Source organism: Anomaloglossus baeobatrachus, chromosome 5 (genome assembly GCF_048569485.1).
Source record: "Anomaloglossus baeobatrachus isolate aAnoBae1 chromosome 5, aAnoBae1.hap1, whole genome shotgun sequence".
Lineage (NCBI taxonomy): Eukaryota > Metazoa > Chordata > Amphibia > Anura > Aromobatidae > Anomaloglossus > Anomaloglossus baeobatrachus.
The window spans coordinates 64,728,635-64,754,806 of NC_134357.1; the positions used below are offsets into that span (position 1 = coordinate 64,728,635).

Here is a 26,172-nt window from a genome sequence, read left to right on the forward strand (position 1 = left end):
TTCTTGAGAAATGTCTGCAATCTTTGTGCAGACATTTCCCAGCAAATTCTATGGGAAAAAAAAAAAGCTGTGCGCACTGGTGCGGATTTTTCTCAAGAAATTTCCGCGAGAAGAATTTCTCGAGAAACTTTCTTGAGAAAATGAACATGTCCATTATTTCCGCAGGTACCCTGCGGATTTCGGCAGTACAGCCTGCAGAAATCCGCAGGGAACCACCCGCGGGAAAATCGCGGCAATTCCGCGGCTAATCCGCGTCAAATCCGCATGCGGATTTGGTGCGGATTTTTTCCGGAGGTCCGGAAATCTTTCACTCCCAGAAGTTTCTCGAGAAATTTTCTTGAGAAACTTCACATTTCTAGTGCGCACATAGCCTGATAGCAACACCGCAGAAGAAATGCTAGCACAGGCTTCCAGTATCCGTTGTTTCAGATACTGCACATCTTGTATCTTCACAGCATAGACAATTGCCTTCAGATGACCCCAAAGATAAAAGTCTAAGGGGTACTTTGCACGTTGCGACATCGCTACTGTGATATCATCGGGGTCAAATCGAAAGTGACGCACATCCGGCGTCGGTAAAGACGTCGCAACGTGTAAAGCCTAGATGCGCCTATAAACGATCACAAAAGCGTCGTAAATCGGTGATCTGTGTAGTGTCGGACATTTTCATAATGTCGCACCAATAGGAGATACGATGTTGGTCCTCGTTCCTGCGGCAGCATACATCACTGTGTGTGAAGCCGCAGGAGCGAGGAACATCTCCTTACCTGCCTCTACCGGCTATGCGGAATGAAGGAGGTGGGCGGGATGTTTACGTCCCGCTCATCTCCGCCCCTCCGCTTCTATTGGCCGCCTACCGTGTGATGTCGCTGTGACGCCACACGACACGCCCCCTTAGGAAGGAGGCGGTTCGCTGGCCAGAGCGACGTCGCAGGGCAGGTAAGTGCATGTGAAGCTGCCATAGCGATAATGTTCGCTACGACAGCTATCACAAGATATCGCATGTGCGACAGGGGCGGGTACTATCGCGCTCGGCATCGCTAGCATCGGCTAGCGATATCGCAGTGTGAAAAGTACCCCTAAGGGGGTCAGATTGGGAGACCTTGGTGGCCATTCAACTGGCCCACGATGACCAATCAACTTTCCAGGACACTGTTCATATAGGAATGCTCGGACCTGACACCCATAATGTGATGGTGACTTGAACTTGCAATACTATCATCACAGTTATGATGCACATCACCAATTCAGGCAGGGAATAATCAGCGGTCCATTCACACTAAGGATTCAGGGTATTTATATTGTGTGTGTTCCTTTTAATGCTGATCTGCAGACATGTACAACTAACAGGCGTGGGTGGATCTACGCTCCTCCCGCACCTGTTAACCCATTAGATTGCTCTGTTAGATTGCAGTCACTGTCAGTTTAACGCACTCCGGCTGGGATCACGTCATTTCCCGCTGCCATCGGTGCTCCCGTGACCCGATCACAGGGCGCCTTAGGTGATCATTACAGCGTGGGGTCAGCTGATGACTACTATTGCGACTCACTTCCTGTGAATGCTGGCAGAGCGCTGCCACTCACAGGAGAATAAGATTTCCTAATCAGCAAAAGCGAATCAAACTGTGCAGTCTTTAAATCCCCTTTAGTAAAATCGATAAATATGAAAAATATGAAACCTTTTCCCACTTTCCCAAAGTTCAAATCACCCCCCTTTTTGCCCTTTTGAAAATAAAAAAATAAAAAATACACATATTTGGTATTGCCGCGTTCAGAAATGCTTGATCTTTTAAAATATAAAATCCGTTTGATCGGTACACAGCATAGTGAGGAGAAAAAAATGTAAACGCCAGAATTAGTTTTTTGGTCCCCACAATATTGCATTAAAAAGCAATAACAGGCGATCAAAATACCAAAAATGGTATAATCAAAAACGTCAGCTCAAGAAACAAAAAAATAAGAAGTCACTGAGCCCCAGATCCCGAAAAATGAGAATGCTGTGGGTCTTGTAAAACAGTGATAAAAGCGCTATTCTTCTTTTTTTTTTTATTTTTTTATTTTTTTATTTTTTACAAACGTGTGAATTTTTTTATCACTTAGAAGTAAAATTATACATTTTTTGATATCTACGAACACATAGTGACCTGGGGAATTATATTACCAGGTCCGGTTTGCCAAATGGTGAACATGGTAAATTAAACCCCTCCAAAACCAATGATGGAATTGCACTTTTTTTTTTGCAATTTTACCGCACTTAGAATTTCTTTTGCTTTTTTTCCAGTACAATATATGGCAGAATGAATGGTGTCATTCAAAAGTACAACTTGTCCCTCAAAAACACAAGCCCTTATATGCATGTATAGATGGAAAAATAAAAAAAGTTATAGCTCTCTTGGAAGCAGGGGGAGGAAAAACAAAAATCACCCGGGGGTGAAGGGGCATCTCTCGCAACGTCTTGCGAGTGGTATAATAGGACGGGGACTAAAGGTTAGGGCTGTAAAGTCCATGTTGTGTCAGGTGTGGATTCTCAGGCCGTACTGAGACTTCTTCCGATGTTTTCTCTTCCTGCTTTAGCTGGGAGTCTTTCCAAAAATACCAGCGCTGACAATATTTGCTCAACTTTATTATTTATGAAAGCCGTTCCAGCTGTAGAGAACATGACGGTGACACTTTCCGATCACAGAGTTCAACCTTGTGTTCTAGAAGGACAACGTGTCACCCTTCAAGGGAACGAAAAGTGAAATGAAGGCTTACAGGACTCAGAAAATTGTACGACTGAAGATATATACCGTATTTCTTGTTTTATAAGACGCACCGGATTATAAGACGCACCCCAAATTTAGAGAGAAAAAAAGGTTAAAAAAAATCTAAATAAAAATGGGATCAGTCTTATACTCTGGTGTTGTCTTACCAGGGAGGGGCAGCGGTGGTGGTGAAGCGGGTCACAGGGGGCAGAGGTTGAGCTGGCAGCGGCGGTCAGTGATTGCAGCAGCAGGTCAGTGGTGGCAGCGGCGGTGAGGGCTCAGTGGTGGCAGCGGCGGTGACTGCTCAGTGGTGGCAGCGGCGGTGACTGCTCAGTGGTGGCAGCGGCGGTGACTGCTCAGTGGTGGCAGCGGCGGTGACTGCTCAGTGGTGGCAGCGGCGGTGACGGCTCAGTGGTGGCAGCGGCGGTGACGGCTCAGTGGTGGCAGTGGCGGTAACGGCTCAGTGGTGGCAGCGGCGGTGACGGCTCAGTGGTGGAGCAGGCCGGTGGGGTGTGTCCCAGTGTGTCCGTGGTCCCGGTTCAAGTGATGGCAGCCAGACCTGCGCAGATGGAGCTCTCATCCAAGGGCTCTATCTGCGCTCGACTCCCGGAGCGGCATGTACATAGATGGAGATCTCATCCAAGAGCTCCATCTGCGCACGCGCTGACACCCGGCACCATCATTTGAAACCGGGACTGCAGACACACTTGGACACCCGCCGCACAGCCACTGCAGTCCGCCCAGCCGCACGCACAGGGTGGCAGCCAGCAGGCCGCTCGCCCACCCACCCACCCGCACAGAGAAGCAACTGGCCGCCGGCACCGGCAGGGAGCCGGCACGCAGCCACAGGCACCCGGCCACACATACCTGGCCGTCCGCACAGACAGCCCCACCAGTAGGCTATATTCGGATTTTAAGATGCACCACTCATTTTCCTCCCAATTTTTTGGGAGAAAAAGTGTGTCTTATAATCCGAAAAATACGGTATTTATTGCTTCTACGTTATAAAGTAATAAGACGCACTCTACCGATCCCTGACACGCCTGTTGTGATGGTTCTCTGCCGGACTCTGCCTGCAGCGGGCATGTGACCTTTCAGATAAATAAGAAGCTCAATCATTGGCTGCAACAGTGACCGCCACATCCTTCACACAGCCAGTGATTGGCTGCAGAGCTTCCTGCTCGGTCCAGACCGAGCAGGAAGTACAGACTGTTGGGATGGAGGGGACTTAGCACAAGAAGGGTGAGGGATCGGTAATGTGATCATTGCTATTTATATTATTTTACACCATTCTCATCACGTTTTAAGGAAAGAAAATAAGTGCCTAAATAACCGTTGTTTAAATTTTTGCTGCTTAAACATTTTTTTCTAGCAATACATACACTGCGACTGGAAGAACAGCGATTCCGGCAGCTAAATAGGAAAGGGTTCTTTACAGTTAGAGCAGTCAGACTGTGGAATGCCCTACCACAAGAGGTAGTAATGGCAGATACAATAACAGCTTTTATAAAAGGGCTGGATGATTTCTCAGTACATTCAACATTGTCGGTTATAAATGACTTAATAACAAAATGTATAATTGGTGGAGGAAGGTTGAACTAGATGGACCGGGGTCTTTTTTTCAACCTATATAACCACAGTATCTTTCATAAATGATCCTTGGGGTACAATGAGCACAGGCTGAGAACTGTGGATCTGGATGACTCCTTAAAGGTAATCTCACCAGGTTTTTGCCACCTAATATGAGAGCAGCATAATGTAGAGACAGGGACCCTGATTTCAGCGATGTCACTGGGCTGCTTAGTGTAGTATTGATAAAATCACTGTTTAATCAGCAGCAGATTATCATTAGAGGACTACTTGGCGTGCAGCATATTCATGACCTCTGTAGAAGTCTGGATTCACACCATTGTATGGCATCCAATGCGGGTGCATCAGATGCGATATGCTAATGACCCTCGGCTCCCGCTCTGCTGCAAGTGTGAGCCGAGTGTATGCAACTGTGATCTGATCCTGCAATCAGATCACAGCTGTGGAGGAGAAGGAGGGGTTAATCCCCCCCCATCTCCTCCATTGTCAGCCTGTGCGTATATTGCACTGCACTTGAATGTCATCCGAGTGCAGTCTGATGTTTTAGGCTATGTGCGCACGTTGCGTAAATACATGAAGTTACGCTGCGCTTTGTAGCGCAGTGTAACTGCATGCGTCCTGCGTCCCCTGCACAGTCTATGGAGATTGTGCAGGGGCCGGCCGTGCGCACATGGCATTTTAGAGCGCAGCGCTTCGGCTTTTGCCGAAGCGCTGCGTTCTAAGAAGTGACATGTCACTTCTTCCGTGCGCTTTGCCGGCAGCTCCTGCTCTGTCTATGGCAGGAGCTGCAGGCAGAGCGCATGGAATCGGCTTTTTTTTTTTTCACTACGGACATTTCTGCAGCGATTTAAAGCGCACATGTGCTCTTCAGATCGCTGCAGAAATTTCTGCAGTGACTGTACGCAACGTGCGCACATAGCCTCACTCGCACCCATAGACTTGTATGGGTGCGAGTGACATGTCTCTCACTGACAATTGTTGCACGCTGTGACGTTTTGCTCATCCAGAATCTGGATGAGACAAACGCTGACCATCTGCTCTATCTCATTGAATAATATTGGTCCGAGTGAAATGGGAGATTTTCTCGCAGTGCACTCGTCCGAGTCATACGCTCGTGTGTGCTAACCCTTACTGCAGCAGAGAAAACATTGATTTGATCAAAATGACAGCAAACAGATCAGTAAGTGACACATCGCTGGAATCGGGGTCTCTGTCCTTACATTATACTGCTCTCAGATGAGGGAGAAAAAACCTGGCAACATATTCCCCATAATGATGAATAGGTAACTCCAAGTTGTAACTTTCCCTTTAAATCTGTCCCGGTCTCTTTAATGCCGTGTCCATGTAATAGTGCTGGAGATATAAAGAATGATCCGTCACCATCAGAGATCGGGGTACCGTTAGCTGTGACTGTTACCGTGGCCGGCTTTTATATAAACTCTTTACAAGTGATTATCTTTTATATTTTTGTGATATTTGGAGTAAAAGGAAGCTGCGATGACACAACCCGGCAGATCCGTCCTGCCAAGCGACAAATGTACAGCGCTGACATGTTTACTGATGCACAGCAATGTGCAATCTATATTTTCAGCAATAAAATAGTTTCCATGGATTCCAATTAACTTGCCACATATCGGCCCTAGTTTGAAAATAGATTTTTTGACCTTTTCCGTCTCGGAGGGCAGAGCTTCATTATTCTCTACTGAAATTGTCACTTTCCCTCATCCTGGTAGACTGTACGGTGGTGAGCGGTCGGATGGCAGCAGCTAAATGAAGGGGATTTGTGATGTATGGAAGCGGGGACCAACGGCAGTATAAATGAACCTAGACGAAGCCATTATGTCACACCTCATATGTTCTATCCAAATGTATACCTGATGTGTATCTGTGTGGCCTCATACACGCGGGGGACTAAAGCGGGGTGTGGAATGAAATATTAGTGACTAGAGATGAACGGACTCGCAGAAAACTGGGATTGGAGGGTACCTACTAATTTTTTTAAAAATCCAGTTTCGGTCTGGAATCTGGAACCCATATAAGTCTATGGGAACCAGAATCCGGCAATTAAATATGTTGGTGGAAGGGATAGGAGCGCGCGCGGTGTACTCCAATGAAGCTTCGTGTCATGGCGGGCCGCTGCTTCCAGGTCACACGTTCACTTCTAGGCGCACACAGCCCCGATCGTGCACTAAAAATAAAGGTAGATGCTAGAATGTAGGGGCTCCTTCCTAGTATGATGTAATTTGTCACGTGATGGGGGATGGGGGGGGGAGTGTTCAAAATGCAGCCCTTTTTTAGAATAAACATTCTTTTTCTAAGTCCACGTTGGCATGGAGTTGTTTATAAAAGAAGCGGAGGTCTGATGGTAAGACCCCTAGATGGGGGCGGGGGGAAGGGATGACAGATCTCTGCGTCCGCAATGATGTGTCCCCCCTCTGCTCATCCTGAGCCACCTGCTGCATGCAGCAGGTGGCTCAGAATGAGCTGTGTCCGATGAGGTGGCATCCTCTGCTCATCCTGAGCTGCCTGCTGCATGCAGCTGGAGGCTCAGGATGATCTGCGCCTGCGATGAGGTGTCCGCCTCTGCTCATCCTAAGCCTCTGCATCATGATTCAGACCCACAGACAGCGCCTGTCATTGGATACAGGCAGAGGCTGTTACACAGGCTGGGGGCGTGTCTGACTGCAACCAATCACAGATGCCAGGACGGCCGGTGGGTGGGGAAAGCAGTGCATATGTATGAGCAATGATGAGCGGCCCAGGGAGGCTGCAGGAGCAGTGGGATAACCGCGCGGGAGCAGTGTACACCTGCGCCGTGTATGAAGCAATCGCTTCATTCTTATTTTCTTTTCATTTTTTTTTTTTTAACTTCTTGAGTGTTGGATCTGGATCAAACACTCGGAATCCCGGGCACCTTTGAAACCTCGCAGATTCAGACTTTTACAGTCCGGGTCCCCCCATCACTATTAATGACACCTAGTTTCAGGAGGAACATGAGTGAAAATCCATACATAAACAAATAGGATGGTAATATACAAAGCCCAAAGGAGAAATGTGAAAAGTGCAGCATGGTGGAAGTCTGTGTTGTGATTGCCCACTATTTGCACTATTAAAGTTACTTGGTGTCACCTGACTGTGTCCATTTTAAGTGCATATTCCCACGGGCCATTTACTGTTGTAGATATTGTTGCAGATCCGACACATGGCAATGTGCTTGGTGACGTAAGGCTAGCAAACAGCTCAAACACTTAAAATGAAGCTCTGTGCGGGGGCCGATTGCAGATATGGAGTCATCAGCCTTGGTGACTTTTCTGTCCTCTGCTCTGTAATGTTACAGGGTCTCTAATTTGTGACCGAGTTGCTGCGGCTCCTTTCACGTTTCAATATCCCTCAAAGTGGATCATGAAATATTTAAGAAAAGTCACGAACTGACGTGTTATACCAGGACCGCCGGTAGTATCGGGGAGAGATTTACCACCAGCCTTTCTGTCTTAGTAAATGGAAATGGCATGGTGAGGGCCCAGAGGTTATATACAAGGAAGTAGGGGGGGGGGGGGGGGGGCACAGGCTATATACAGGCGGAGAAAGGCCGAATGTGATACATTAGGGCAATGGGACTGAGAATAAAATGTCTGAATTCATTGATTTTGAAGAGGTGTCTAAATAATTTTAAAGGGGTGGTTCACTAGTCAGCGTTACTGGCCACATTGATATAGCGTGGATTCTCTCAAATACCTTGTGTTGGCAATAGTGCCTGTGCTGTATGACCTCTGATGTCTGGTGATATGTCCACTTCCAGCTCACCTGACATCACCGAGGCCAGCCCCAGCCTCTGTGAGTCACTGGGCTGTGGGCGGAGTTTCACCGCTCGTCACAGCCCAGCATCTCGCGCGCGCTCTCCTTCTCGGCACAGTGCCGCAAGCAGGAGCGACGCTGGGCTGTGATGAGCAGTGAAACTCCGTCCACTCACAGACTGGGGACGACTGCGGTGATATCAGGTCAACTAGAAGTTGATGTGACACCACCGGACATCAGAGGTAATGAAGCCCAGGGGTCACGTGATGGGGATGAGCGGACCACAATAGCACTGCTGAGAGGCAGAATGGACAACAGAAGGTTTTTGAGAGAAGTCTTGTTTCTCAATGTTTTATTGATGTGGATGGTAATGCCAAGTAGTGAACCACCCCTTTCCCTTTAATATTTGAGGACGGAGGTTGGTTCAGGAATTGTTGTCTCTATTGATGTCTGAATTCTGACTTGTACTAGATGCATAAAATCTGCCTGGGGTGGCTTTACACTTTTTTGATCAAAAATTAGTGTTTACTAAGAACCCTATGTTTATTTATATGCACTATGCGTTTAGTTACAGCAGGGTATACGTCCATACTATTTTCATCTTGGGTTTCCTTTATTTTATGGCCAGTGTGAACATGCGGCTTATAAGTTGCATATGTAACAACTCATGCTGCGGCTCATTTTTGGTTTCTTGGTGATCTAAAGAGGCCTGAAGAGTCTTGTGCTGTCTGAAATGTTGACTTGGTGTAAATTTTAGATATCAGTGTTAAAGGCGCAGATCTCGGCAGTTGGGCAGCTTTAATGCAATGCGTCATCACCTCTCTGCCTTGGAGTGATTGTGCTACTAGAAAGTCATTATTGGACCAGTGCAAGGAGCTAGATCACAAAGATTGAAATGGACATCTTCACGTTTCTTATGGGATGACGATTTTACATTTAATTATAGAAAATAATTTTCTGCCCTGGTGGAATTAACGTCTGGTCCCATTAGAAATCCAGTTGGAAAGACCTGACATTTATTACAGTTCCTATATACAGAGGATTCCCAGCATATTTGCTCTGAGGGATCATTTAAAGGAGTTGTCTCATCAGAAAAACAGCGTGCAAAATTGCTGATTTGTGCGGTGGAAGCATTGAGCAGCAGGCAGTGGCCACGGCAGAGGAATCGTAGTAATCCGGATGAATGGTGGTAGCTTCTTCTATAGAGCGGCCCTCTGTTTCAGCTGTTACATAGAAGGGGAAGCCCAGCAGCGGATATCACTTTCTAATGGGGTATATGGACAGGGCTTATTATTGCAAAGGCCACCTCCAATATCCATGGTTTTCTAGACTCCCACAAGAGGTTTACACATGGCAGATGCTGCTTGGTGCATAGTTCTGCATAAAAATCTTTCCATGACTTATAATTACTTCCACACTAACCCATCTATCTCAAAGAGGACCAGCACCATTGCAAGAACTTTTTTACTAGAAGGGTCAATTAGGGAACTTAATCCACCATGTTTGATTGGAGATGATCTGCTAAAAGGCATTTTGCACCAATAACAAACGCAATAATAAATAATAATGAATATTATATAATAATGAATATTATTATCTATGTGTGTGTGTGTGTATGTATATATATATATGTATATGTATATGTATATGTATATGTATATATATATATATATATATATATATATAATATATATTTATTATATTTTATATATTATTTGTAGATCTTATTTATAGCATTATGATATCATAATCTTAATATATTGTATTATTATTTTATATATTTATGTATCTTATTATAGTATTATTTACTATTATAATATCTTATATATTATATATGCTAATTATTTTATTTTTTACATATTTATCTTATTATTTATAGTATTAGTACTTACTATTATAATAGCTTATATGTTATATATATTATTAAAAAAAATTATTAAAATCTACTTTTTTTTTTTTTTTCATGGATTTGCACAACAATGTACAAACAATGCTGCTTTGCACCTACTCAGCCTTTTGCTGCTCATTTTAACTTCTTCAGGGTTTGGAAACTATGAAGCAATTAAAATGTATAATGTGTTTATTCCACTGTAGTGTAATGCCGCTCTCACATCAGCGCTATTCTGCCGCAATGAAGTATCCGTCAAAAATGCGGTACAGTTCAATGGACTTGTGGCAAGATAAGTTCACATGTGGCCGCATGTGACAGCATGTGAACTTGTCTTGCTGCGATTCCATTGAACTGTACCGCATTTGTGCCGGATCCGGCATTCCGTCAGAATAATGCTGATGTGAGAGTAGCCTAAAATACAGATAAGACGCTGCAAAAACCAAAGCCATTTCAAGAAAAAACCCCCCCGATGTGCTACCAAAGAGTATTCACCTAGATAAACTTGGCGGACCCCAGACGTCATATGCATGTACCCTTATTATTATGCTTGTTTCTATGCTGTTTTTTTTTTTCTCTCTGAGATTAGTATAGGAAATGAATTAATGTGCGTATTTATGCCGCACTTTAATTTTTAATCTTTAGAATCATTTCTTTCTATTGTTAATGAAATTCCACGTTCTGTTTTCCACAGATGCTGATGTATGGTTTAATTCCCATTCAGTCTTTTGCATACCAATATTTTCCATTCGCCAGTGCAGAATGGCATTTCATTAATGCGCACATATGCTGATTTTATCCTTCATTAGCTTTTTAATCTGCAGCTATTTAAATTTCACTTTAATATGTAATATATTTTTGCTTCATCAGCATAATGTACTTTTTTTTTTAATTCTGGAAATGCAAAAATGCCGCAGTGATCTTCAAAGGGTAATATTGGACGCCGCGTTTGCCGTTTTTAGAGCTTTGTTCGCTGTTTTCCTGTCTTCTGACTTTGAACTAGCTGACACCAGGAATACGAACTAAACTGTAGGAAATGCATTTATAATGCATTAATGCTACATTTTATCTCTTCTGTTCAGCTGCTTTCACTGTAAGAGCACGGTTATGTAACAATTTATTAAAGAGGACTTTTTACGGAAGCAAAACAAAAAAAAAATGAAATGAAACAGAGTCCTCTAATTGCTGCTGCTCCACCAATTCTGGAACACTTTTTTTCTTTTTCTTCTGTGTCCCACCATTCCAAAGTTACGCCCTCCCCCAATATTAAAAGTACAAACTTTCCCATGAATACAGTGGGCGTGTAGCACAGAACTTTTATTTGGGTGTTTCCTTTTCCCTTCTCTGACATTGTGGGTGGTGCTGTGATTTGATAGGCCAACGTCAGAGAAGGGAAAAGGAAACTCCCAAATAAAAGTTCTGTGCTACACGCCCAGTTGATTCAAGGCAATGCTTGGACTTTTATTTCCGGTGGGCGTAACTTTCAAACGGAGGGGCATAGAAAAGAAAGAAAAATGGTTCCATAATCAGTGGAACAGTATCCATGGGAGAAATAGATAAAAAAAAAGGGGAATGGTCCTCTTTAAAGAAAAGTGACATTCCTAAATATAGGCGGGATCAAATCTTATACAATATAATACTACAGTGTTTCCCCCATAAGACAGTCTGGAGGGGGGGAGGTTTGTGTGTGTGCGTGCATGAGATTGTGTTTGCGTTCCACCGCAGGTCCTCGCATTCCACAGTGTCCTATTCGGTGCTGGGTCTGTCCTCTTTCTTTTAGGGGTGTCTGCTTTCTTTTAATGAGGTGTGTTCTTCGGGATTCTTTAACTTTATCTGCAGGGACACTTCATTATTGAATTGCAACTAGGGCTTATATTAGGGCTTATATTTGGGGTAGGGCTTATATTCAAGCCTTACTCCAAAAAGGCTGAAAATTCCTGCTAGGGCTTATTTTCGGGGTAGAGTAGTAGCATCCATTATTAGAAGTCTATTCATGGAGTACATGGTGCCGTTCCTCTGTTATTCCTCATAGAAGTATATAAATAAACTGACAACTAGGTGGTATAATACCTCTTGTCAGAAGGGTGTGTCTCTGCAGTCTTGCCATGTCAGTTTTGATTGTTAGCTTAGACAGCATCCAAGTGCTTAAAGAGACACCCCTGCCCAATTGCCAACACCCATTTATTCATACATTTCTAGGGGGAACAAAGCTCCATGGAATAAATGGCGCTATAATAATAACAAAGGAACAGCACAATTCAAATGCAAAGATCTTGGCAAATCTGTTATTTCATGGGGAACATAAGTATTGACTACAAGAGACCTGTCAGGGAGGTGAGGAATCCCCTTTTTAACTCTTAAAGGGTTTGTCCACTATTTTAACATTGATGACTTATCCTAGGATAGGTCATCAATGTCTGATCACTCAGGGTCCGACACCCCTCTCCCCCGTTGATCAGCTGTTTTAGGTCCCGGCGGCTGCAGCAGGCAGCCGGAAATGCTAAGTTCCGGTGCTGCTCTGTCTTCTGATATCAGCCGGGTACTGTACGTCTGCCTCCCATTCTAATCAATAGGAGGCGGATGTGCAGTACCTGACCGCGGCCGCTATCATAAGACGGAGCAGCTCCAGAAGTGAGTGTTTCCGGCTGCGATGCCGCTGGGACTGAAAACAGCTGATCGGCGGAGGTGTGGAGTGTCAGACCCTGGCGGATCAGACATTAAAATAGTGGACAACCCCTTTAAATATAGAGTCCTGCCCTGCTCCCTTGTTTTTAATGGGTTACACCCCAGGCTTTGCTTACTTTGTGCTTTTTACGCTCCTGTTAATCCAGTTTGTTTGCTGTGAGCGTTGTGTTACCGGACAGATTTTGTTGTTTGTTTTGTGCCGTCCTCTTCAGAGGACCAGGCCTGACGTCTTCCAACAATACCGCTGCTGTTTCTCTCGGGCCAGACTTTTCTAATCCAGGTTGTTATTTGAGCGCTGACCTGATTCAGTCCCAGGACCAAGGTCATGTTTTATTCAGCGCAAGAAAATGGAAAATCTGGCAAGCACCAGGATCCTTGTGATGAAACCGGATTTTTTTTTATTTAGCTCACCGTGCAACAATAGAAAGAGATGAAGCCGACGAGAGAATAGAAGGGAATTTCAATCCATTATTCATCGCTTTCTAAAGCTTTAATTATACAGAGGGTTATCATGTGCTGCCATTTTTGTTCTGGGGGGTTTAAAAGAAGGTCGACCTTGAATTTTTAATTTGGCTAAACATTTGCTGCACTAAGTCCTTACTGGGTATATAAAAATATACAATGAGGAGGATCATGATTATTATTTTTAGAGCGCCATTAACTCCATGGTGGTGTAAATGAGAAGGGTTTTGTATATAAAATATAAATTACAGACTGGTACAGAAACGAGGGCCCGGTGCTTGCGGGTCTAAGTTGTGCAGGATAATGGGGAAAGTGACAGTAGGTTGGGGGTTTGCGGCATCTCTGGTGGTGGCAGTGGGGTCTGTCAGGAAACAGCTTGGGGAGTCACTTATCCCACAGCTGCAACCAAAATGTCAGGGGTGGGGGGGGGGGTGTCATGCCGCCGTCCCCCCGCTCAGCAATGGACCTGTCCTTGACGAAACCGCACCTCTTTGCCCCACCCTAACATCTCTAATACATCGGAGCCACACAATATGATATCATTTCCGCCAACACGCAACGTTCCACACCCTCAAGGAATACGTAAGGTCTGCTTCGCGCAGTGTAACGCTGAAACCCCCCCCCGTCCCTGCAGGCACAGTGAGACACGGTGAGGGAGACCGAGCAGGCCGCACAACCACTCGCTCACCACAACGACGGACCAACAGCCCCCTTTCGACCAGTCCAGTAGTCTGCCACCAGTTCCGCGTTGTCTATAATCCTGGTCCATTAACAGGACTATATCGGGCCAGAAACCAGCCAAGGTAGCGTGTAATGCCTTTTTTTGATAATTGGCATAGTTAAAATAGACGCTGGTATTATAAGGCCTGGAAGTTCTATGGTTATTTGGCCCTTTTCAGCCTAAAAATAGCAGCCTGCAGCCGCCCCAGGAGTGGTGCATCCGTTACATGCACCAATTCTGGCGCTTTGCCCGGCTCTTACAAATTGCTCTGGTGCAGTGGCAATTGGGGTAATACTTTTGGGGTTGATGTCAGATGTGAATTGACAGTTGACTTTAAACCCAGGGGTTAGTAATAGAGAGGCGTCTATCAAACACTTCCATTACTGACCCGGCAAGTTTAAACAACCGATTGGAAGTCAGCGGCAGCCGCAGCTCGCACCTACTGTTGCTTACTTTTACATCTAAAGGCGGGGAGAGAGAAGCCGGCTGTGATTGGGCACTGAATTCATGTGATGAAACAACATCCAATAAGTTCCAGGAGAGCAAGTGTCAAAACCGCTAAAAAGGCGCCGACACGTAAGCTCAGTTTAAGCTATTCATTTTACCAGGGGATAACATGACAAAAAAGTTGGGGTTGTCCAAATAGTGGATAACCCCTTTAAAAGCTGCACTTGATGGAGCTCCATGCATAGACCACGTACACATAGAACAATATAAATTAGTCATTGAATCTCCACTCCCTTAGTTGCTTCACTCCATCATGGGCGGCACGGTGGCTCAGTGGTTAGCACTACAGTCTTGCAGCGCTGGGGTCCTGGGTTCAAATCCCACCAAGGACACCATCTGCAAGGAGTTTGTAAGTTCTCCCCGTGTTTGCGTGGATTTCCTCCAGGTACTCCGGTTTCCTCCCACACTCCAAAAACATACAGATAGGGACTCTACATTGTGAGCCCCAATGGGGACAGTGTTGCCAATGTATGTAAAGCGCTGTGGAGTTAATAGCGCTATATAAATGAATACAATTATTATTATTATCACATCTATCTAATTAGCAATTATACAGCAGAAGGATATATTTTTTGGTGACTCTGCAACATTCACCAGCGATGATCGGACATAACCAAACATTGAGCTGAGGAGATGGGAAAATTGCTTGCCGGACACTTATTGCTAAATTAGCTACATTCCTGGAGGGAGAAGCCTTGATGCAGATTCCAATTAGGAAACTCTGCGGCGTCAACTGAGAAGCTGGTAAGCAGAAGGCAAGTTTTAGTTTGTAGCTTTCTAAGACTGCAGACTAGATGAATCCCCGGCCAACATTTTATGGAATGATGTTCTGCAAGAAATGTACTTTGAATGAGTACCGACACTTATTTTTGTATTCCCTGTGCTTGTCCCATACACCTTCTGCTGCCGCATCAGCACACAGAGCATTGTGCGGGCTCAAGACCCAGACTTCCATTAGATTCTCTGAACACTTGTCCCGAACCTGCGCGTCCCGGGTGGCGCCCCCCGAGCCTGCGCGTCCCGGGTGGCGCCCCCCGAGCCTGCGCGTCCCGGGTGGCGCCCCCCGAGCCTGCGCGTCCCGGGTGGCGCCCCCCGAGCCTGCGCGTCCCGGGTGGCGCCCCCCGAGCCTGCGCGTCCCGGGTGGCGCCCCCCGAGCCTGCGCGCCCGAGCCTTCTCTCCCTTGGGTAGTGTCCAAATATTTTTTACTTTGCGCAGAATTCATGAACCACTTGCTTATGTTTTGAAGAATTTGACCCAAAAAATGGCAATGACTACCACAAGAGAAAAAAAAGGAAAGAGACTTAAAAGAAAAAAAAAAAAATCCCATGATGACTGTGGACCGGTGTTTTCTGTATATTAATAGTAGGCAGAGTGGAGCCTATTGATGCAACATGCTGACTGGCTGCCGTGGGTTTTCAGTCCTCGCTGCTTCGGATGTTGCTTGTTTGCTGCAGAAGCGACCAACTGGTTTTCCAGTTTAACATTAAAAAATACAAAAACAAAAAAACCCCTATATATTCTGTGCATTCCTCCATGTTTGCAAGATTTTACTTGTGGTCAGTGAATGGCAACCGGTTTCTTAAAAACTAAAGGCTAAAATCCTCATTCTATTCTTCTGACATTTGTGCACGGATTATTTAATGTCCCAGTGACTGTAAGCGGAGAGGTGAGGAATTGAGATCTGTATATTCCTGTAGGCCATGTGCACACGGTGTTTTTGTCGCTGAGTTTTCCCAGGTGAAGCCTCTTCAGGAACCCGCGGTGGTCATTTTTATGGAGCGGTTTCGCTCTTATTCTTATGGCAGATCCTACTCAATATTCTCAAGGTGTAGAGGATTGGAACACGAACAATGAGATGGTCACTTCTTATATCTGCTTCAACATTTACAAGCTTTTTTGGCCTTAGACACTTGTGCACAGCAATGTCGTTTTGACATAATACACCTTTTATGGGACGCTTTTCCAGTTGGATTTTAAGGTCTAATCTGTCTGAAAAAGACGCCCAATTGTTAGATTAGTCGTAGGAATAACCGGAACGGATATACAGTATATGGTGAAATTGTTTCTATAGATCTTTTATACATCATTGATTGTTAAGCGAGCTGAAGACTTCTTGTTGACCATTATGTGTATATATATGTTTTCCAGGAGTTGCTGGGTGTGTTTCGCTACAGATGAAGATGACAGAACAGCGGAGTGGGTCAGGCCGTGCCGGTGCAGGGGGTCCACAAAATGGGTACATCAGTCATGTCTCCAGCGCTGGGTAGATGAGAAACAGAGAGGGAACAGCACTGCCAGAGTCGCCTGCCCTCAGTGTAACGCCGAATACTTAATAGAGTTCCCGAACCTCGGTAAGTGTATTTCATACACTTTGTGGACCTCCCCCTCCCCGTCGTAAATTCCGGTGAACCTACTATTTACATTTTTACGTCACATTTTTCAACAGGTTTCTGCCCTTGCTCAGTACTGTGAGTTAAGGGGCATTGGTATAACTGTTATCTTTGGTTCATATCATGGCTACAGTATCTGCACATCTGCGGGTCTGCTGACCTGAACGGACAGTCCCAGACGTATATATGTGAGGCTGTTTTCCGTTCAGGGAACTTCCGGTTGGGCCAAGCGGTGTAGCTGTAACTTGAATTACAGTTGACTCAATTCATTTTTTTTGAGAGCCTTTGGCAAAATTTCCCACACAGAGAGCGACTAGGATATAGTACCATCTATGTATGTACAGGTACAAACTGGGAGGCTGTACTAGCTAGTGATTTGTTACGCTAGGTATGGGGAAATACCGATTGAATGGCGAAAAGGGAGGAAAGAAGGAAACCTTGTGTCTAGGGGAGGGGTAGATGATGACCCCTGATAAAACTTTCCACTGGCTCCCCTGTCCACATTAGATAGATTCCGTACCTATGAGCTGAGCAGGATACCTGACCCGGAGCTGGGCCACAGATAATGAATGGGCGGGATGAGTGCTAGTCAACCCCACTAAGTCCTAAAGAACACACCAGGAAAACAAATAGGCGGAAGCAAACAAACAACTTATTACCAAGATACCTTAGGGGTGCTTCACACACAGCGAGATCGCTGCTGAGATTGCTGCTGAGTCACGTTTTTTGTGACGCAGCAGTGACCTCATTAGCGATCTCTCTGTGTGTGACACTGAGCAGCGATCTGGCCCCTGCTGTGAGATCGCTGCTCGTTACACACAGCCCTGGTTCGTTTTTTTATTGTTGCTCTCCCGCTGTGACGCACAGATCGCTGTGTGTGACAGCGAGAGAGCGTCGAAATGAAGCGAGCAGAGAGCAGGAGCCGGCATCTGGTAGCTGCGGTAAGCTGTAACCAGGGTAAACATCGGGTAACCAAGGTGGTTACCCGATATTTACCTTCGTTACCAGTCTCCGCCGCTCTCTCGCTGCCAGTGCCGGCTCCCTGCTCTCTGCACATGTAGCTGCAGTACACATCGGGTTAATTAACCCGATGTGTACTGTAGCTAGGAGAGCAGGGAGCCAGCGCTATGCAGTGTGCGCGGCTCCCTGCTCTCTGGACATGTAGTGACGTTATGATCGCTGCTGCGTCGCTGTGTTTGACAGCTAAGCAGCGATCATAACAGCGACTTACAAGGTCGCTGTTAAGTCACAGAAAATGGTGACGTAACAGCGACGTCGTTGTCGCTGTCGCTATGTGTGAATCCAGCCTTAAAGAGAGGAAAAGCAACATACGACTTTTCTCCAAATAATTACAAGCCGACTGCTACCAATCAGGACCATATAGAAGCTTAACTCTATCACCAGCAACATACTAAGAGGAAATGCAGGTATATAAAGACACAGAGCGTGATGAATAATGATTAGCAAGGAAAAGATCTCTGTAGGGTCCTAAAGGGGAGAGACTAAACCCTAACAGAGAAGACACAACTCCATTTACATTAGCACTATATATTAATCATTTAGAGGGGATGACTGGGGGGGGCCATGCTAATTATATATTTATCATAAACGGCGAAGAGGAGAGTTGGATGGGTTTCAAGGAAGTATTTATGTATTCGTCATTTACAGGGACAAGCTATGATGCAGTACTATCGATGTATTAATTATTTACATGGGGCAACTGAGAGGCTGTGCTAACTACATGTTCATTATACACGGGGGACATAAAGGCAGTACTAAGTATCTATTGATAATTTATTGGGAGAGACTGGGAGGCAGTACTGTCTATACTCTTCATTAACAAGGAGAGACTAGGAGGCAATACTATGTATACAGTCAGGGCCAGAAATATTTGGACAGTGACACAAGTTTTGTTATTTTAGCTGTTTACAAAAACATGTTCAGAAATACAATTATATATATAATATGGGATGAAAGTGCACACTCCCAGCTGCAATATGAGAGTTTTCACATCCAAATCGGAGAAAGGGTTTAGGAATCATAGCTCTGTAATGCATAGCCTCCTCTTTTTCAAGGGACCAAAAGTAATTGGACAAGGGACTCTAAGGGCTGCAATTAACTCTGAAGGCGTCTCCCTCGTTAACCTGTAATCAATGAAGTAGTTAAAAGGTCTGGGGTTGATTACAGGTGTGTGATTTTGCATTTGGAAGCTGTTGCTGTGACCAGACAACATGCGGTCTAAGGAACTCTCAATTGAGGTGAAGCAGAACATCCTGAGGCTGAAAAAAAGAAAAAATCCATCAGAGAGATAGCAGACATGCTTGGAGTAGCAAAATCAACAGTCGGGTACATTCTGATAAAAAAGGAATTGACTGGTGAGCTTGGGAACTCAAAAAGGCCTGGGCGTCCACGGATGACAATAGTGGTGGATGATCGCCGCATACTTTCTTTGGTGAAGAAGAACCCGTTCACAACATCAACTGAAGTCCAGAACACTCTCAGTGAAGTAGGTGTATCTGTCTCTAAATCAACAGTAAAGAGAAGACTCCATGAAAGTAAATACAAAGGGTTCACATCTAGATGCAAACCATTCATCAATTCCAAAAATAGACAGGCCAGAGTTAAATTTGCTGAAAAACACCTCATGAAGCCAGCTCAGTTCTGGAAAAGTATTCTATGGACAGATGAGACAAAGATCAACCTGTACCAGAATGATGGGAAGAAAAAAGTTTGGAGAAGAAAGGGAACGGCACATGATCCAAGGCACACCACATCCTCTGTAAAACATGGTGGAGGCAACGTGATGGCATGGGCATGCATGGCTTTCAATGGCACTGGGTCACTTGTGTTTATTGATGACATAACAGCAGACAAGAGTAGCCGGATGAATTCTGAAGTGTACCGGGATATACTTTCAGCCCAGATTCAGCCAAATGCCGCGAAGTTGATCGGACGGCGCTTCATAGTACAGATGGACAATGACCCCAAGCATACAGCCAAAGCTACCCAGGAGTTCATGAGTGCAAAAAAGTGGAACATTCTGCAATGGCCAAGTCAATCACCAGATCTTAACCCAATTGAGCATGCATTTCACTTGCTCAAATCCAGACTTAAGACGGAAAGACCCACAAACAAGCAAGACCTGAAGGCTGCGGCTGTAAAGGCCTGGCAAAGCATTAAGAAGGAGGAAACCCAGTGTTTGGTGATGTCCATGGGTTCCAGACTTAAGGAAGTATTTGCCTCCAAAGGATTCGCAACAAAATATTGAAAATAAAAATATTTTGTTTGGGTTTGGTTTATTTGTCCAATTACTTTTGACCTCCTAAAATGTGGAGTGTTTGTAAAGAAATGTGTACAATTCCTACAATTTCTATCAGATATTTTTGTTCAAACGTTCAAATTAAACGTTACAATCTGCACTTGAATTCTGTTGTAGAGGTTTCATTGCAAATCCAATGTGGTGGCATGCAGAGCCCAACTCGCGAAAATTGTGTCACTGTCCAAATATTTCTGGACCTAACTGTATATTCTTCATATACAGGGGGGACTTTAAGGTGATACTTTGTGTCTTCAACATTTACAGGGGAAGACTGGGAGGCAGTATTACCAATGTTTTAATCATTTACAGCAGTTTTTCTCAACTCCAGTCCTCAAGACCCACGAACAGTTCATGTTTTCAGTTTTTCCTCAATATTGGAGAATAATTCAATCACCTGTGCAACATTAAGGAAATCCTGAAAACCTGATTGAGAAAAACCTCAAAACATGATCTGTCCGTGGGTCTTGAGAACTGGAGTTGAGAAACACTGATAGATTAGGAGACAGTGCTGTCTACGTATACACCATTTAAGCTACTTTCACACATCAGTTTTTTCCCATCAGGTACAATCCGGAAAAAAACGGGTAAAACGGATCCGTTTTATCCCCATAGATTTGCATTGTTACCGGATTGTACCTGATGGCTTTGCGTTGCATCCGTTTTTTTCCGGATGCGGCAAAATTTATCAAAGCGGCGGCTGGAGGCAACGTGTCTTGCAACGTTTTTTTGTCCGGCAAAAAAACCCGCATCGCGCTGCATCCGGCCGCTGCGGCGCATTTTCAATGCATGCCTATGAACGCCGGATGCGGCGCGATGCGGAAAAAAAACGCATCCGGCCGCCGCATGCGGTTTCTTCCACTGCGCATGCTCAGTAGCGTGCCGCAACCGGAAAAAAACGGACCGGCCGCATGTAAAAACTTATGCAAAGGATGCGGTGTTTTCGCCGCATCCGTTGCATAGGTTTCACAGCCGGATTGAGCCGCAGTGCTCAAACCGGATGTGTGAAAGTAGCCTTACAGATATTGCACATGGCTGTGAGGGGTGGGTGTGAGGAGCACTGTAGACCTCCACACAGGGAAACTATAAGGTGGCGGGAGAGTGACCAAACTTTGGCTTTGAGTTATTATCCACAGTGGCCTAATATATGAAGAAAATGAGGCAGATGGATCGCTCTGCAGCCGATGTGAAGACTTAGAAGATGTAGACGGCTGCTACTTCCTCAGATCAATTATTAACATCAAGGAACATGGAGTTAGGAAATAAAATACAGACGGGAGCTTGGTAAAGCTGAGGATGAAAGGCCTGGTGTCACAAACCACCGGGGGGGGGTCACTCAGAAATCCCCCGCGCTGGCTACCAGTACGTCACAATCGGGGGGTAACAAGTGGGGGTCCCCCCTCCTTTATACCTCCCGACCGACAGACAGAGCACGTGACGCGCTCTCTAGCGCCCCTCTTATAGTCAGGCCAATTATGGAATTGCCCGACAATAAGCAAGGAGGCCGCTATACTACTTATGCCGATTATTGAAGGGTCCCCGGTGAGAGGAGGGTATATATTCCCCCGACCTCCGCGGGCGGAATATATAATATCTTCCCGAATCTCACTGGCCTCCCCACAATAATCCTTGGCACAACTCGCTGCCACCAACCGATTTACGGTAACTATTAGCCGAACACACGGACGTGGGATTCAAGATCGAGATAACAGAACAGCCCAAGATTAATTATATAATTTAATCGCCTAAGGCACACTAGAAACTACAATATATACAATAGGGAATCTACAGAATATACATATGTCAGAGTACAGTTACAGATAAAGCATGGTTTACAAACAGGTATGCAAATTCAATCAGTTACCTTGTGCGTCTGGCCACAGGGGGGCGCTGTAGACCAGGTTTCTAGGAACTCCCACAGATGTTTCCTGCACGTGCCCCCAGCGAGAAGAACGCTGGAAAATGGCCGAAGTAGGGTTATCAACCTGGGCAGATCCAGGTCCCCTCCTACCTTAGTGACCTCACAGGGAAGCACTGCCACTCCCCCTGCATGGATCAGAATTATCCAGCAAAGGGGATTTTGGCTATAACTTTGCCTGGGAGCGTCGTAGGCAGACGCCAATGCTCTCATTGTGACAGTTATGAATTTAGCTACAGAACGAGGGGACTCATGACCTGTCTGCCAGTTCCCCATTGGCTGATATCACGCCTGGGGCATTTCCCAATGTCCTGTTCCCATAAAAAGGGGGTGCCGGCATCGTCCACATGCGGAGACACCATTTTTATGGTTGCCATATTTATCGGAAATATGGCTTGCGAGATATGAACCATTTTTTACTGGAGTCGTTCTGTCTGGCTATTTCCATAGCCTTGCTAACTAGCTAGCAGCCCCTACTACAGGGTGACGGCAGGGAGTCATCCTGTGTCCATTGTCCCAAAGCCACCTAATTTCCATATCACAGGACATGGCCATGGATTTGTTGCTAAACCAGTTGTGTGAAGGGAAGGGGGTAGTGACACCAGGAGAGGGCTTCCTGACATGACTTGAATGTCATGATTTATCGTCATATCTCCGGATTTACCTCACACCTCCCCCCTTTTGAGGGCGCTAGGGGGCAGCACACTCCGGTGTTCCCCCGTGCGCCCGTCCGCGACCTCTCCTTGTCGGGACAGCCCGTCTGCGTTACCGTGGTCACGGCCCCTTTTGTGGCGAATGGTGAAGTTGTATTGCTGGAGCGCAAGGCTCCATTGCAACAATCGCCCATTCGTCCCAGAGACGGTGTGCAACCAGCTGAGGGGATTGTGGTCCGTCTCCACGATGAAGTGGCGCCCGTATAGATAGGGTTGCAGACGCTGCAGGGCCCACACTATGGCCAGGCACTCCTTCTCCATCGTGGAATAGGCAACTTCCCTTGGTAACAGCTTCCTGCTCAGGTACAAGACTGGGTGCTCTTGGCTCGCAGAGTCCACCTGGCTGAGCACCGCACCGAGGCCGAAGTCACTGGCGTCGGTCTGTACTACAAACGGCCGCGTGAAGTCGGCTGCCTGTAGCACGGGCGGGCTGGACAGGGCGTCCTTTAGGGCCCGGAAGGCTGTCTCGCAGTCCATTGTCCAATCGACTGCAGAGGGCAGCTTCTTCTTGGTGAGGTCCGTCAAGGGCTTTGCCAGGCTACTATAGCATGGAACAAACCTCCTATAGTACCCAGCGGTCCCCAAGAAGGACATCACCTGCTTCTTGGTCCTGGGGGTGGGCCAGGATGCGATGGCCTCCACTTTCTCAGGCTCGGGCTTCAGCGTTCCCCCACCTACCCGGTGACCGAGGTACTGGACCTCGCTCATGGCCAGCTGACACTTTCCCGGCTTGATGGTCAAACCTGCCCGGTGGATCCGCCTGAGCACCTGTGCTAGATGCTCTAGGTGATCTTCCCAGGTGGGACTGAAGACGGCAATGTCATCCAGGTACGCGGCCGCGTACCCTTCAAGTCCCTTGAGCAGGGTGTTGACCATCCGCTGGAAAGTGGCAGGGGCATTCCTCATCCCGAATGGCATCACCGTGGACTCGTACAGTCCAAATGGGGTAATAAAGGCAGAGCGTTCCCTGGCCTTGCGAGTCAGGGGGATCTGCCAATATCCCCGGCTCAGATCCATGATGGTCAGGTACTGAGCCCCGGCCAACTGATCGAGCAGGTCATCGATGCGTGGCATTGGGTACGCATCGGCGACCGTGACAGCATTGAGCCCCCTGTAGTCCACGCAGAACCGAGTGGTTCGGTCCTTCTTAGGGACGAGGACTACAGGCGAGGCCCAAGCGCTGTTGGATGCCTGGATCACCCCCAGCTCCAGCATCTCGTCAATCTCCTGGCGCATGTGTTGCTGCACCTCCAGGGAGACCCGATATGCTGAACGCCGGATCGGGGGATGATCCCCAGTGTCCACGTGATGGACAGCCAAGTCAGTCCTTCCGGGCTGGTTGGTAAACAACCCCCGGAAGGGGTGTAGGGTGGCCCACAGCTGGGACCGTTGGTCCTCCAAGAGCTGGTGGCCAACCTCCACATCCTCAATGGATCCGCCTGCCCTAACCTGGGCTAGCATATCCAAGAGGGTTTCCGCTTCTCCCTCCTCGGGCAGGTTGCACACGGGGAGCGCACATGCCTCCCGCTCATGATGTGCCTTCATCATGTTCACATGGAAGGGCTTCCGCCTTCCACGGGCAGGGTCCAGGGTGACCAGGTACGTCACAGGGTTGAGCTGCTGGTACACGAGGTATGGGCCTTCCCAGGCTGCCTGAAGCTTGTCCTGTGGTACGGGGACCAGTACCCACACCTCTTGACCCACTTGGTAGGTCCTCTCACAAGCGTTCTGGTCGTACCAACGCTTCTGATCGGCCTGGGCTTGAGCCATATTGTCGTGTACCAGTTGCGTCAAGGCCTGCATTTTGTCCCGGAAGCGCATGACATACTCGATAACCGACACTCCAGGGGTGGCCAAATCCCCTTCCCAAGCCTCTTTCACCAGAGCCAGGGGGCCCCGCACACGTCGCCCGTACAGGAGCTCAAACGGTGAGAATCCTGTTGAGGCCTGTGGAACCTCCCGGTAAGCAAATAACAGGTGTGGGAGATACCGCTCCCAGTCACGCCCGTGGGAGTCGACCAACATCTTAAGCATCTGCTTTAAGGTGCCATTGAACCGCTCGCACAGGCCATTAGTCTGTGGATGGTACGGGCTGGCCACCAGATGTCGCACCTGGACTTGCTTACAGAGGGCCTCCATCAGCTGGGACATGAATTGGGTCCCCCGGTCAGTGAGCATTTCCTGGGGAAAACCCACTCGGGAGAAAATCTCCAGCAATGCGGTGGCCACCTTGTCAGCCCGAATGGACGACAAGGCCACTGCTTCTGGGTACCGGGTGGCATAGTCCACTACCGTCAGTATGAAGCGTTTCCCGGAGCTGCTGGGGATGGCCAGCGGGCCGACCAGATCCACAGCCACCCTCCTGAAAGGCTCATCGATGATTGGCAGAGATACTAGTGGGGTTTTGGGGTGTGGCCCCGCCTTCCCCACTCTCTGACAGGTTTCACACGAACGGCAGTAGGCAGCCACATCGGCCCCCATTTTTGGCCAGTAGAAATGCTGGTTTAACCTGGCCTTGGTCTTAGCGATCCCTAGGTGTCCGGCCATCGGAATCTCATGTGCGATCCGCAACAACTCCGTCCGGAACGGATAGGGTACCACCAACTGTCGGTGCCTGGGCCACGCCTCCGGTGAACCCTGCTGGACCGTGGCCCGGTACAGCCGTCCTTGGTCCCAGACCACTCGCTCCGGGTCCGAGTCCGAGGGAGGCTGTGCCGCCTGCTCCTTAAGAGCTTTCAGGCTGTCGTCAGCTTCTAACGCTGCCTGAAACTCCTGACTAGATGTGGCCAGAATCGACGAGACTGTCACATCTTCAGTCAGTACCCCGGGACCTGTGTCCTGGCCTCCACCTGACTCGGCTGCCACTTGGTCAGAAGGGGAAGAGCTATCGGACCTCCGGGAGGCCCCTTGGCTTCCAGCACTCCCACTGCGGGTGACAGCGGCCACAGCCGCTGCGACCGTGGGTCGTGCCTGCTCCTCCTCCGTTCCTGACCAAGTCGCCGGTTCAGGCAGACCTACCTGGCTTCCTGACACCCCGGTTGTGGGGGAACCATGCACCGAGATCTTACCTGGGAGCGCTTCCGCTCCTGGACCGGCCCCAATCTCACCTGCCTGTTCCCCTCCTGCAGCAACAGAACCCCGCTGTGAAATCTCTGGGGACCCCACATTTGCTGTGGTAGCCCCCACCCCACACACTGGTCCTCCCCCTGCAGCACCCTGCTCTCTGCTTATCCCTGCAGAGGGCAACAGATCCCAGCTCACAGGCTGGTTACTTGTAGAGGCATTGTCACACCTTTCTCTGACCCCCTCCCCTGTCACAGCTGCAGCTGAGTGTGTGTCTATGGTGTCTATGCAAGCAGAAATATCAGAGTTCACTCCCTCCTCCCTTACATCATTCATAGATAACACATTAACATTGTTAGGAGTCATGTCAGTACGGGCTG

The 26,172-nt window shown here is 47.3% G+C and overlaps 1 protein-coding gene across 1 annotated transcript in view; it reads left to right on the forward strand.

The window, feature by feature from the left end:
- MARCHF5 (membrane associated ring-CH-type finger 5) overlaps positions 1 to 26,172 on the forward strand; it is a 64,614-nt gene that overhangs the window by 16,997 nt on the left and 21,445 nt on the right. Inside the window, exon 2 of the mRNA XM_075348562.1 lies at positions 16,541 to 16,743. Coding sequence (XP_075204677.1) covers positions 16,541 to 16,743 — 203 coding nt within the window. The remainder of the gene's footprint in view (positions 1 to 16,540; positions 16,744 to 26,172) is intronic.